The sequence below is a fragment of the Clytia hemisphaerica genome, unplaced genomic scaffold (genome assembly GCF_902728285.1).
Source record: "Clytia hemisphaerica strain Z4C2 unplaced genomic scaffold, Clytia hemisphaerica genome assembly, whole genome shotgun sequence".
Taxonomy (NCBI): Eukaryota; Metazoa; Cnidaria; class Hydrozoa; order Leptothecata; family Clytiidae; genus Clytia; species Clytia hemisphaerica.
The window spans coordinates 563,272-577,970 of record NW_027104370.1 but is presented as its reverse complement, the minus strand read 5'-3'; the positions used below and the strand labels follow the sequence as shown (position 1 = coordinate 577,970).

Genomic DNA, 14,699 nt, shown 5'->3' with positions numbered 1-14,699 from the left:
GCTTACCAGACATTATACTCTGTGCTCGCGACACATCAGAGCCGTGATGTATCGATGATGATACTCGCACAGTACGGGAGAACCTTGCGTTCTCGCAGGTACTGAACATATTAGTACCATCACCACACCACATTCAATGTCCTTCATATCTCCCCATACTCTTGTATCAGAGTGATGGTACCCTATTCCCCTCACATGGTATGGGTTAACCCGGGCCAAAGGTACATTCACTTTCGCAGCACCGAGTGGGAATTGAACCCTGACCTCTAGCACGGAAGTCAAGAACGATGACCACTACACTACTGCGCCTACAGTACTACAGTTGACTTTCACTAATTCGAACTCAAGAATAACAGAAAGATTCGTATTATAGAACGTATTTTAAGAGGTTTTCCCTATAATGGGAGCTGAAAATTAATTGAAATTATAATAGAAGTCAGCACTAGATTTGAAAACTCGAGAATTACAGAAAGATTCGTATTATAGAACACGGGAGCTGGAAATTAGTTGAAATTATAATAAGATTTGAATAATAGAAGTTCGAACTAGCGAGGGCAAACTGAACTAAACGGTTTTAGAGGTTTCCATTAATTCAAATGTGGATTCTGTTTAATTGACATCGTGTGCTTTTAATAGTATATAAATAGGTCACGAATAAATTTGAGCCGCAACCCAAAGATCCGCACTATTTTCATTATGATTTGCGTACTAACCATTTCTTGAGACTCTATGATAGATGTTTAATCCTTTCGGATTACTTGCGAAAAGCAAGTTATCCCTATTGAATGAAATCCTAAGTCATGTTTCGAAACCAGAAATATGGTAGAAAAATACATGTTCTTTATTTCATCTTAGATTAGAGGTCTTTGAAAATAGTTAACACCCCTGTCTCAGTGCCCCGGTGGCATGATTTCAGTACATGATTTTTTTCAGTACATGGTTTCAGTACATGATTTTTCCTACGTCACTGCAGTAATCAAATTTTTATTGCACTCATTTGTAATCATCCTAAATGGCTTGGGAATTCAAGAACTGTTTTTTATTGTCGCTGTCTTTATTCAATTTATATCTCAATTCACAAATGAGTGCAATAAAAATTTGATTACTGCAGTGACGTAGGAAAAAATCATGTACTGAAACCATGTACTGAAAAAAATCATGTACTGAAATCATGCCACCGGGGCACTGAGACAGGGGTGTTAGTTATGCACCTATGAAATATTTGAACTTAAAGAGAGCGGCGCAGCACCTATTTTCCCCTCAAATTTCCTAGTAATAGGCCCCTTCATATATTATTTTGAGCACAATAACTGCCTCGTTTTGAAACCATCACCAAAGTGATTAAAAATCTCTCGAATCTTCAAGTGCTACTTTGATGAATAGAGTACACTTCTTATAAACTCCTCTGGGATTCGATTACCATAGCAATATACCTTATCGGCCCTTTTTACACCGGCCCTTATTGGCGTTATTTTTAGGCTCGTGGCGTACTAAGGGCCGGCGTTAAAAGGGCCAAGATTTAGCAATTTTAACCTAAAAGCGGCGTTGATTTTTTATCATTATTGCTCAACTTAAAGAATTTTAGGTATGATTCGAAAACGAAAATTATCCATTGTTTTAAACTTCAGTGAAATATTTAATATATTTAAAATCAGTGATTTTCGATAGAATTTTACTACTGAAAAATGACATTTTAATGTAAATTTGAGTCATTATTTACTAAGTTGAAGCATAATTAGGAGGGGGGGTCAGGGTCAGGGTCCAGGATACCAACCCAGGGCCCAAAAACCTGACTTTTCGAGATTTGAAAGTAGTAGATACCACCACCCCCTAAATTGGTATCGATACCAACATGAAAATCGTGATTTTCTGAAAAGGGGGGACCCACCCCCCTAAATTGGTATCGATACGAACTTGAAAATCCCGATTTTTCTTAAAAAGGGGGACCCACCCACCCCCTAAATTGGCAATCAGTAAAAATGCAAGAAGTTATATGCATAGGATACTGCATACAAGGGACGCTAAACAAAATCTGTGGATGTTTTTATTCAAAGAACATTCCTCTTATTAATCACTTATAAATTATGTACCACACTTTAGACTCCTGAAAATGAAAACAAGTTTTTCTCATTCTAACACAACGTAAATTAAGTTTCTTGAACTAAATAGGCAAAATGTATCTAGATAAAAAAACTTATTGTGTTAGGCACGCCTAGAGTCTTTGTAACATAACCTATATGATGAACGTTATGTACAGAAAAATTTTATCACGACTAAAAAAGTTCTAAGATCTGCTAGGACTTGATTCAGTTTATTCAACTCTAGTTTTGAATGAATTTTGGTTGATTGAAAGGATTGAGAGCAGCAATAGTTAAATAAAAATTTAATTTCAATTATATAATGAATAATGCTTTTATATGGAATCAGGGTATAGTGGAAACGATTCAATTAGGTTTTTATACTTACATTTTACAACATTCTAAGTCAGATACCAATTTCAAATTCAGCAAAAATTAAAAAAGGGGGACCCACCCCCTCATTTTGGTATCGATACCAACTTGACTTTTTAAAATTTGAAAAAAAAAATTGATACCACCCCTCGGCCCTGGGTTAGGTATCTGGATCCTGACCCCCCCCCCTGATTGGCGTAAGTCCAAAATTAGGCTGTTGCGTAATAAGGGCCGGTGTAAAAGCGGTCAGCCTTAAATTAGGGCTGGCGTAAAAAGGGCCGATAAGGTATTGAAAACGAGGTAAGCATTGCTCGTGATGTAAGAGTCTATTTCAAGCAGACTTACAATAAGGTCAGCGGCTGAATTCGACGGTGCACAAGCTAAAATGCGACTGTGACTGATACGCTTGAAAACTTGTAATATAGATTCAACTACTGTCACAGACTTCCCCGTCCCAGGTGGTCCAAACAGGACGTACGGAATTGGGCGACCGCGTGCACAAACAATTCTGTGTACAGCTTTCCTTTGGCGTTCGTTGAGTCGTTTATTGAAATAAACCATGTCATCTGAAATGAAAATAAGAAATTAAAACTATATTATTGTGATAAAAGATGTCTTTAAAATAAATAGCTAGAAATGATGTTTTGTCTTTAAATTCAGCCAATAGAATCGAAGCTTTATGGATCACCAGTCAAAGCAAAGTTCTTTGTTTAAGACGGAACTTTGAATGATTTACACAAAGAACAAGTGATACTTTTATGGACCTACCTGGTTATGCATTTAACACATATATAATTGATATCTACGCGAGCATGACCGTTAAACAATCATTCAGAACACAAATAGTGACGATCTTTTAAAATTAGTCGTATGTTTCTTAAAAAACGTTTAAAAATCAAAATTTCATGCTCCTGAAATATTCTTTCATATTCAAGACTTCGTGAGCAATAAAAACATCTATTTCATAAAAAAATTGAGTAATTTGGCTAAGAACATTGACGTATACTTATTAATAGTGATTCTTATAGATAAAGAGCCGTTTTTTAGCTGAAGTTTACCCAAAAAATTTTTTCCCAAAACTCGAGCTCCGTCACATTCGAGGGTTTATAGTTATGCATCTTTGTGCAAAAAATCATAAAGAATGAAAGAGCCAATCTCGAGAAAAGCTAATACCTAAGTAATTGATAATGTGCTTATTAAAAAATATCGAATTTGGCCAGTTTTTTTATAAAAACACGCCAAGCAACCCAAATTTCCTGTCTAAACACACATATTCTTCAAAAGTAAGCCCTCATGAGCAAAAAAAAACATCTTTCTCGTAAAAGAATTGAGTAATTTGACTAAGAATATTGATGTATGCTTATTACAAGTGATTCTTATAGATAAACATGCGTTTTTTGAGCCAACAAAATTTTTTTGCAAAAATCTGCTTGAGCCATCTTTTACCCATGATGGTACCCTACTTTCATGCAAAAAATCAGAAAAAATTAATGATCCAATTTTTCACAAAGTCCAAAAAACCCGTTTTTTAGCCGTTTTTTGGCCCAAATTTGCACAAAAGTTTTTTCGAAAATCGGGCTCCGTCACATTCAAGGGTTTACAGCTACACATCTTTGTGCAAAAAATCATTAAGTTGGTAACGAACGGACGGACGGACGGACGGACGAACGCGCAGAGGTTAATTTATAGGATCTCCACCGGGATAGGTCCAAAAAAAGCTTTGCTGCTAAATTTTGAGACAGAAAAGCCTTCTTTCGTACCTCCCAGAAATGTAGACATCCGTCTGAGGCAGAATAACAATCTGAAGAATAATGGCTGAAGAATCTCTTTCCACAACATCCACAGAATTTATCTGATACGCATCGTTGTCGATGAGCGTCAAAACAGCAGAGTTTGCAGACCTTTATCAAAATACAAAACCCGGCAATATAAAATCACATATAAAAAACAATCACCTTCAGTAATCTGTATAAGAGGCTCCTTTTCTTCTAACTTCGATGGAAAAAGCGCTAAAAAAATAGAAAATAGTAAGAAATTACAGAGGCTTTTGATATAGAGGAGGTGCACCTCGTGCTAGTGAAGCAGAATATTCTTGCTCGAGCAGCGCCGAAAGGGTGGACTATTGTTCTTTCTTTTGTTTGAATGATGATGATATGATGATACTGGGGAATGGGTCCTACTCCTTGCGAAGTAGGAATTCCTCCTTTTTCAAGTTCCTCCCGTATCTGTTCGAGTTGTTAGTTATTTATATATTTTATACACACAGCATATACATTATATAACACTTTTCTTGTAAGAAGAACCAATATTTTTGGAGATCAAGGAAATAATAATGTTAAAAAAAAAAATAAAAAAATAAAAAGTTGGAACGCTTATCGCTGTCCAGACACCGTTGATTCTGTGCACGCGAGACACAGATACCACGATGCATAGTGGTGACATTTGAACTGCGCGGGAGAGCATATAGCTCTTCGCAGGTGCAGAACGGGATGAGTGACACCACGCACCACAATGTCTGGCATATCACCCACACTCTTACATCAGAGTAGTGGTACACCACTACGCCTTTTGTTTGAATGCTGTGCAAAAAATACTCGTTTAACACGTCCTTTATAATGAGCTGTTTCTAGATCCGCTCAGAAATCATACAATCAAAGTTTGTGAATTCCATTCCACCGCAACCTTATCTGATATTCCGATGGCGGATTGGCGGCCGCCCACGCTAAAGCTCTAAAGGGAGCAGGTCAATTTCCCATCGGAGAGGAATGATAGTCGACCTTTGATGTGCCGCATCCTCAGTCGGGTTCAACAGCCCTTGCCCGTAAACATAGAAATATTTCGGTTGGACCCGCCAATCCCCGAAAACGAGGGCTGGTTTACCAGACCTCCTGCTGCAAAATTCTTGACGCGGTCTCGCAAAATTCCGTAATGTAAACCTTCCAGATGTTGAAAATTTTCCCGACCTTCAGAGCTTTAGCGTGTCGGATGAAAATTTCACCATCCGGGTGCCAGATAAACCGAAACCCGTCACTCGTCACTCCAGAGGCATTAAAATAATTCGATAATTTTAAAGAATGTAAAATCACCTAAGTAATGTAAAATTCTAAACAGGTCTAAAAGGTTTTTAAAATTTGGGGGGGGGATGGGGAGAACATCGTAAGAACATAACCGGCCTAAGATTTGAAGAAAGTAGCTTAAATTTGTTTGAATTGAGAACCAATTTAATAACCCAATTTAACTCTGTATAGTTAATTTCAAGAATTGTCAAAAGTATAAGCACATCCAGATTCAGAGATATTCTAATAAAAAAACGAGTAAATCAGGGAGAAAAAGACAGCAGATCTTTGACGCAATCATCGAAGTGACAAAGCGCGCATGCGCTTCAATTTTGGATACAGGCTATGAAGGTAAACCAGCCGTGACAGGGCCCCCGTCTTGAGGGCTGGAATGAGGAATATTGGATTAAATTATCAATTATTTATTATTGGGTAATGGAGAAAACACTTGGATCTTGAGGGGTTGAAAGTATTTTAGGACCCATTTTGAGTCAATTTGGAAATAATTTACGGAAAAATAGCTTAAAGATTTAAAAAAAGCCTTTCTCGTCAAAAAAGTATGAGTGCCCTGCCCCCATCCCCATGACGGGGGACATGCGTGGGCTAAAAATATCAAAATATAAACAATTAAGTCACGGTCCAAATCCCTAAACTTTTACTATGGCCTTACATGTTTATATAAAAGCAGTAGTCGTTGTTCACGGAGAAAGAAGGAGAGCTGGGTTTGAGAAATGATGTAATTATCGTTGGTGATATTCAATGATTCAAATGCTGTCAATCAAAACAATGAAAGATGAGATGAAATGAGATATAATACAGACTCGCTCATACAAAACAAAACGATATCCATTGAGAGTTTTAGTTCCGTTAAGCGAGACATAGAGATTGGATTGTCTACGGCGCATGGGCTTAAAAAACCACAAACAGTTTGAAAGCTTAAGTTATCAAAAACCCTCAGAGAAGTTATTGAAATTTACAGATAAAAATACTCTAATCCATTTAGTCACTGAGTATAAGGTATGTATCAGGCTTACGCTACACTCGAACTTTCATCTTACTTTTCTTGAACTTTTGGTTGGGAGGTTGGGTTTCTTTATATGAAAGAGAAATATCATTTATACGGCAATCTAGCTTTGCGACGAACAGACGTTGCTGAAGATTTATGTAGTCAACAAGCAAAGAAAAATACACCATAACGTCAGTCAGGATTTAGCTCTTAGGTAAAAACTAGGTCCCTCTGAGTTTTAAGCCCCCCCCCTCCCCGTCCCTAAAGATTCATGAAATCTTTGGTAGCCCCCCAGGACTTTCGTTCGATGCTCGACACTTTTAAAAGTTTGTTCCAAAAAAAAAGGGTTATTAAATGTAAATTGTGTTGCAGTTCAAAGGTTAAGATAAAATATTTCGTTCATTTCAGCTTCATGAGCTTTAATTTGAGTAATTGAAGTCAACCATTAAGATGAAATATTAAGCCCCCATTATGTTAAATGATGAGATTTCAGCTCTCCCCAAGTATATTAGATCCCCCCAAATATTTGAGATATCTTTAGCCCCCAACTTTTTTGGGCTTTTTGGAGGGTGTAACCCCCTCCCCAACGAGCAGGGAGGACTGACGCTAATGAACACCTCCTTCAATTTAGGTCTATTGAAAGTCCACTAGGGGCGGTAGATAAGTCTACAATCAGATCTAGGTATCAACGTTGAGACAACTATTTTTTTGGGTGAATAACCTGGGAGAATAGCTGGAAAAGAACAGAACGGGATAGTATCTGAGAGGGGTCAGTATAAAGGGGAGAAAGTTCTGTTTTAAATGTTTGCATGGTCTAGAACCGGAGTAACACTCGGAAAGAGAAAAATGACGTTAAAGATAACGTTAAAGATATGATATTAAAGATGATGTTAAAATGGTGATAAAGAAAGCACTTCCGTAACTAATTAAGGTCTCCATGGTGATAACCGATGATTCAAATGCTTTAAATCAAAACAATAAAAGATGAGACGATATAGAATATGGACTTGTTCATACATAACAAAACGACATTCATTGATAGTTTTAGTTCCGTTAAGCGAGACATAGAGATTGGATTGTCTACGGCGCATGGGCTTAAAAAACCACAAACAGTTTGAAAGCTTAAGTTATCAAAAACCCTCAGAGAAGTTATTGAAATTTACAGATAAAAATACTCTAATACATTTAGTCACTGAGTATAAGGTATGTATCAGGCTTACGCTACACTCGAACTTTCATTGAACTTTTCTCGAACTTTTGGTTGGGAGGTTAGGGAGTTGAAATAATTGAAAGTTACGACCATGAAGCGGAGAAGTAGTTGCTAGAGAAGACATTCCTGTTGGAATGTTTATAAAAAGATGATTTGAGAAATTTGACTTTCTACCAATATAAATCGCAAGCGAGTTTATGTGTCTGCTTGAGAACAGAAGGTTAACCGAAACAATTTGCAGGAACTTGCTGTTTTGACCTGCAAAATCGAGGATTGTAAAAACGCTGATTAAAAGTCGTTCTCAGCCAGTCAGGATCTAGATAGATAAAAACAAGTGATACTTTTATGGACCTACCTGGTTATGCATTTAACAAATATAATTGATATCTACGTGAGCATGACCGTTAAACAATCATTCAGAACACAAATAGTGACGATCTATCAAAATTAGTCGTTTGTTTCTTATAAAAAAAACGTTTAGAAACCAAAATTTCATACTCTTGAAGTAATCTTTCATATTCAAGACTTTGTGAGCAAAAAAAAAAACATCCATCTCATTAAAAAATTGAGTAATTTGGCTAATAACATTGATGAATGCTTATTAATAGTGATTCTTATAAATAAAGATGCGTTTTTTGAGCTGAAAAATTCTTTTTTCACAAAAATCTGCTTGAGCCATCTTTTACCTACTTTCATGTAAAAATCAGAAAAAACAATGATCCAATATTCACAAAGTCCAAAAAACCCTTTTTTTAGCCGTTTTTTGGCCCAAATTTGCCCAAAAACATTTTTTTTCAAAAATTGGGTTCCGTCACATTTGAGGGTTTAAAGTTATGCATCTTTGTGCAAAAAATCATAAAGAATGAAAGAGCCAATCTCGAGAAAAGCTAATAATTAAGTAATTGATAATGTGCTTATAAAAAATATCCAATTTGGCCAGTTTTTCTATAAAAACACGCTAAGCAACCAAAATTTTATGTCTAAACACACATACTCTCTAAAAGTAAGCCCTCATGAGCAAAAAAAACATCTATCTCATAAAAAAATTGAGTAATTTGACTAAGAACATTGATGTATGCTTATTAATAGTGATTCTTATAGATAAACATGCGTTTTCTGAGCCAACAAAATTTTTTTGCAAAAATCTGCTTCAGCCATCTTTTACCTATGATGGTACCCTACTTTCGTACAAAAAATCAGAAAAAATTAATGATCCAATTTTTCACAAAGTCTAAAAAACCCGTTTTTTAGCCGTTTTTTGGCCCAAATTGGCCCAAAAAAATTTTTTTTCGAAAATCGGGCTCCGTCACATTTTGGCCACCACCATTTTGCACCTTTGTACCAAAAATCAAAAGATTCCTATGATTCAATCCTGAGAAAAGTTGGTAACAGACGAACGGACGGACGAACACAGGTTAATTTATAGGACCTCCACCCCACCGGGGTAGGTCCAAAAATTTATAAATCAGATATAACTAGTAAAGTCGGCTGTGTCGGCTGAGTAAAGTCCTTTTCCTCAGTATTAGCGTTGATGTGAGCTTTTTCTGAGCATGGTGGCAGCCTTTCCACCCATCAACATTGGTACTAGGGGAAGGGTATTCTTGCCACAATATTAGGTCACAGATTGTAGATTCCTTCAACCGTTCTGAGCAAAACTTTAAAATCTTTTTGACCAACTCTTTCCAAAAGTTGAAATATCTTTTTTTAAAGATCTCAAATTCTCTTAACTTTGGAAAAATCTTGGAGAATACAGTTACGAAACTCAAAAGATTTGGAGGTTTTGCTCAAAACCAGGGAGGGAATCTCCACGCAGAAGATCTCAAACCATCTGATTATTATCCCTATAAGTAAGTTTGCGACCGTAGTCGAGGGCGACGCGAAGGCTCCCTTTTCGTACACAGTAGAACCTCCAATTAGCGGACAAAATATTTTTCCCTTGCCGTTTCCTAGTCAAATCGTTATAAAAATGTCTCCAAAAGGCGGACACTCAATTAGCGGACACCTCCATTTAGCGGACAAAACTTTTTGCACGGAATGGTCAAAAACCTGTTGTTTTTTTCCTCCAATTAGCGGACACCGAGGAAAACATAATTTCAGACATTGAGATACAAGTAATATAATAAGTGATTTTAAACCATTTATTTCAAGCCTTTCTTTTGTTGTTTTTTCCAAATTTTGTTTACAAAGATTCAGTTTTTCCTGGGCTTTCTTGGGCCAGTAAAATAGTAAATGACTGGCTCTTCAAGTCCATAGCCTATGGAAGCCCAAATGCACAAAAATATCGCAAACCTAGGTTTGCGCCTCGTAAACAAAACGGAAATTAGGGAAATGCCTAAAACCATAATTTCATGTTTGCGACCCCCTAGTAGCTGTCTACCCGAAGGTAGGGGAGGGCGCCACTCCTTCCCCTGGATTTCTCCCCTTACCCTTAATCCATCTCTTTAGTTGCTGAGCATCAAGCAGAGAGGCGTCAAGTACCATTTTGGGAATCTTTGGTATGACCCGGCTGGGGATGGAACACACGCCCTTGCGCACCGTAGCTGGATGCTCTACCTTCATGCTACGGTCGCTATTATCCCTATAACAGAAGACAACTTCTTACTCTCTTCACCCATCGTCATTGCATGTTCGATTGCTTGATGACAACGCCTCAGAGGTGTTCTAGAAAAGGAAAAGATAGCTCTGAAATTATTACACATAATTGGGGTACAGGTCCACCGTCCTTAAGGTTAAAAGGCCTCAAATGACCGTGGGACGATTCCATACCGTAGAGCAAAGCCAAAATCTGTATAGTGAATAGATAGCAAAAAAGATACTGCAAATGATGGAGGCGACATTCAAAGGGCAGTGAGTTAAAAATGATGACGTCATCAAAATCTTCAATTAACAATTGCTGCATTTTGTACTCTTTTCGATGTGATTTCGTGTTTTGTTTGAAAATCCTTATAAGGCGAGGCCAATTTAATTTGTGGCCAAAAAAGAGGGTCGGTCGGTCGGCGAAAAAATAAAAATAAAAGTAGAATTTCGCCTATAAAAATGTCCTAAAAAAGACAGGAAAAACTACTACAGCTTGACAAAAATGCGAAAAAAGACACAAAAAGCTCGAATTCATAGATAAAATGAAAAATTGAAAATAAATTTCTCGAAACCTTGGAGAAACTACCAAAATTTTGAAAATTTGGCATACTGTAAAGCAATGAAAATAAAAATATACTACCAAAATTAATTAAAGCGTTTTAAATAAAGCGTTTTAAATAAAGCGTTTTTGTATTAATTGTTCTCAATTTTCCATTTCCGAGCTTTATATTATATTCTCATACCTGTTGAAATGGAATTGAGCATCGACATATTGGTGTTCATAGGTTTCGTGGAAATGGTTATCAAACTTCAATAAAATCGTTTCAGCTTGTATCTGAAAGGAGAAAAAAAGAAAGTTGAGTCGGGACCTATAGAACCTGATAGAAGCTAGCTCGTTGAAGAGAAAACCCCGTTTTTCGCTGTTTTTTAACTCCAACGTTCAACCTTGCAACTTTCTATGCAATAATTCTATATGGAAAATATGTACATCTGCGGAATCAGGAGGCACAGAAGTACCTTTGTACCAAAGGTCAAGTTTGCTTGCACAAAATCTGTTCTCAATATCCAAAATCCTGGAGGGGTAAGGGCACTATTGGGTCAGAAACCGTTCGATTCGGACACGCGAGCGCTTTCCCATTCGTGACGAACGGGTTAACCGTTCGCGGCGAATACTTTTGCATACTTCGCGAACGCCTTACAAAAAAGTTTGATTGTAACCGTTCGCGACGAACGCTTACAAAAAGAACCATATGCGAAGAATGCTTTTCCGTTTACCGAGAATGCTTTTGAAAAAGCATTCAAAAACAAGTGATACTTTTATGGACCTACCTGGTTATGCATTTAACACATATATAATTGATATCTAAGTGAGCGTGACCATTAAACAATCTATCAGAACACAAATAGTGACGATCTATTAAAATTAGTCGTTTGTTTCTTATAAAAAAAACGTTTAGAAACCAAAATTTCATGCTCTTTAAATATTCTTTCATATTCAAGCAAGCAAAAAAAACATCTATCTCATAAAAAAAATTGAGTAATTATTTACTAATAACATTGATGTATGCTTATTAATAGTGATTCTTATAGATAAACGTGCGTTATTTGAGCTGAAAAATTCGTTTTTTTTGCAAAAATCTGCTCGAATCATCTTTTACCTACTTTCATACAAAAAATCAGCAAAAATTAATGATCTAATTTTTCACAAAGTCCAAAAAAACCGTTTTTTAGCCGTTTTTTGGCTTAAATTTGCCCAAAAAATTCTTTTTTCAAAAATCGGGCTCCGTCACATTCGAGGGTTTATAGTTATGCATCTTTGTGCAAAAAAAACTAATGAGCCAATCTCGAAAAAAGCTGGTAACTAACGGACGGACAGACAAAGGTTAATTTATAGGACCTCCAGGTAGGTCTAAAAAACCGTTCGTCACAAACGGTTGTAAGTTTTAAAAACGTATGTGACGAATGGTTTTTCTTAAAAAATTGTGAAGATTATCACTCTAAACAGAGGTTTTCGTCACATTGCTGTTTTTTAAAGTAACCCATTCGTCACAAATGGAAAAGCGTCTGTGTCCGTCCGTACAGAACGGTTTCTGACCCAAGTGGCCAAACTGAAGTAACACAATAATATTTAGAGAAATACCTCATGAATAAAACCTTCGTACGTTGGTGAGTTGGCTTGACCTGAAAAAGATAAATTTACCTTTTGAATAAAATACATAAAGATAGTAGGTATTTGGTATTGCAGCATTGAATAGAGGATCCACAAACTTTGGTTTTGAGCTATCATACATAAAACCTGGTCCAGCCATTTGAAAGTAAAACGAAAGGAAAACGAGAAGACTTTTATAAAGGTGTTTTTAAATTCAACCTGTTCGTTAGGTGATAAAACTTTTTGATACTCCTTCAACAACAGGGGCATTCGAATGGTTTGATCATCGGAAAACAAATCGAGATAAACGCCAATAAGAACTTCATGATTTAGTTGCTTGTTTATACGATGACACGAACGCAATATTGTTTTAAGAACATTCAAACAATTTTTGAATTGAGAACATTCGATAAATGACTTTTACCAGGTGTCCCAGAAAAAAGTCTCCCTCTTTGAAGTAAATTTTCTCGTGTTCTATGAATTTTTTAAACAATCAAAAATTTTGGCATTGGTAAGAAGAAGGATTAACTTAAGTTTGAGGGGTCATTTGTAAAAGTTGGTCAAACAGATCAAAGGTTAGGGTCTAAATGCCGAAACATTAGACTTTTCAAAAAAAGTCGAAAAAAGGCGAAAAAAAAAAATATTAAATTTGTTGTAAGACAAAGACACATATGTTGGTGAAAATTTGGAATTTTTTGGTCAGCCTAAGCTGAGCATTCAAATCCGTAAAATTCATTTCTTCCATCATCATCATAAGACGGCAAAAAAAAAATCCGATTTCCCGAAATCACTTTGATTTTTAAACTTTCTTCCGATCGGGTTAACTTTTTGGGTACTTTTAGCGTGCGTTGTTTTTACAGATCATAATGTGGTGTTTCAAGATGGCGGCTCAAGCGATAAGTCAGATGTGATAAGTCAGTGTTGTTCCGATCGGGTTAACTTTTTGGGTACTTTTAGCGTGCGTTGTTTTTACAGATCATAATGTGGTGTTTCAAGATGGCGGCTCAAGCGATAATGATGTGATAAGTCAGTGTTGTACCAAAGTATTTCCAGTGTAAATCTGTTGCAAGCTTCAATTTCTGTCATTTATTTTTTTAACTCGGCAAATCAAACACATGATTTTCATCAAGGGGATTCTTTTTCTACACCTTTTGAAGGTTTAAAGCCGTTTGCTCAAGTTTTTGTTTATGTTGAATTTTCTGATACTTTTTATTGCTGCTTTTTATTAGTTTTTGCAATAAAAACATATTTTTCTTGTTTGCCTCTAGGTGGGATTGATGGTGTTATAATGTTATTGGAATTTGATAAAGTTTACAAAAGTACAGCTACTGTCTAAATTTGATAGAGACTGGATGCAATCGTGCTTTTTTGGACTTGGTTTGCTTGGACGTGTTTGATAAGGCGAATCGCAAAAAATTGTTTGGTTCCCGTCATTTCTACTTTAAAAAGTGGGGGTCAGTTTGTCGAAAATATTTTTCTTTCAAGAAGCAGCTATATACATCTTGTTGAAAGGGAATCCGTACCCGTGTGGACTGATCTGAATTAAGAAATTGAGAAACCGTGGATAAACTGGTTTTCGGTTTACTCTCCATTAGCATGCGGCTCGCTACTTCGATTTGAAAACTTGTAAACACAGAGCGTGCAGAGGTCGACAGTGGAAATCCAGCAAAGCAAAGCAGCGGAAAAGCTTTCCGACTCTCCAACTCTACCTGCTGACCGTAAATCAGGGGCGGTCAGATGACGGGAACCAAATGATGACATCACATCTCCTATTATTGGACTTGCAAAATTATGACAAATGGTCTTTGGAGTTTGATCAATTATATTAATATTAATGTATACAGTTCTTGTTGAAATTGATCAAACTATTTTTCACGCAGTTCCGGACGCAGATAGTGTTTTTCTAACATTTTTTAACCTTGGCGCACGTTTTGACTGAATGATGGAATGGAATGAATGGCGATAACAGTTTATACATATCTCTTATCAGACTTGCAGAAAGCGGACTGCAGAAAGTTATGAAAAATGGTTTCTAGAATTTAATTAATTATACCGTCAAGTTACACAACATGCACACTCTCGTCACAACTTGCACAGTCATAACAAACAGATCCATCTGGTCTTCATTTAACATTGTTTCAAAGTTTAAAAAACACTACAGTGCTTGGCACAGAAGAGAGGAATCCCAGTTGAAATTAATTGCTACTCCGTTGCCCTGTTGAATTTATTTATTATGGTCGTGTGTTTATTC

General features: G+C 36.5%; 2 protein-coding genes across 3 annotated transcripts in view; one reads left to right on the top strand and one right to left on the bottom strand.

The window, feature by feature from the left end:
• LOC136818475 (RNA helicase Mov10l1-like) overlaps positions 1 to 14,699 on the bottom strand; it is a 120,037-nt gene that overhangs the window by 85,757 nt on the left and 19,581 nt on the right. The window contains exons 8-12 of the mRNA XM_067074809.1: positions 12,440 to 12,480; positions 11,043 to 11,134; positions 10,325 to 10,383; positions 4,406 to 4,459; positions 2,796 to 3,016 (exon numbers count right to left, since the gene is read on the bottom strand). Coding sequence (XP_066930910.1) covers positions 2,796 to 3,016; positions 4,406 to 4,459; positions 10,325 to 10,383; positions 11,043 to 11,134; positions 12,440 to 12,480 — 467 coding nt within the window. The remainder of the gene's footprint in view (positions 1 to 2,795; positions 3,017 to 4,405; positions 4,460 to 10,324; positions 10,384 to 11,042; positions 11,135 to 12,439; positions 12,481 to 14,699) is intronic.
• LOC136818438 (uveal autoantigen with coiled-coil domains and ankyrin repeats protein-like) overlaps positions 6,458 to 14,699 on the top strand; it is a 221,249-nt gene continuing 213,007 nt past the window's right edge. Inside the window, exon 1 of one of the 2 annotated variants that reach the window (XM_067074778.1) lies at positions 6,458 to 6,523. The gene's annotated coding sequence lies outside the window, so the exon portion shown is untranslated. Of the gene's footprint in view, positions 6,524 to 7,652; positions 7,716 to 14,699 lie in introns of those variants that run through there. The other variant, XM_067074779.1, reaches the window with a different exon arrangement.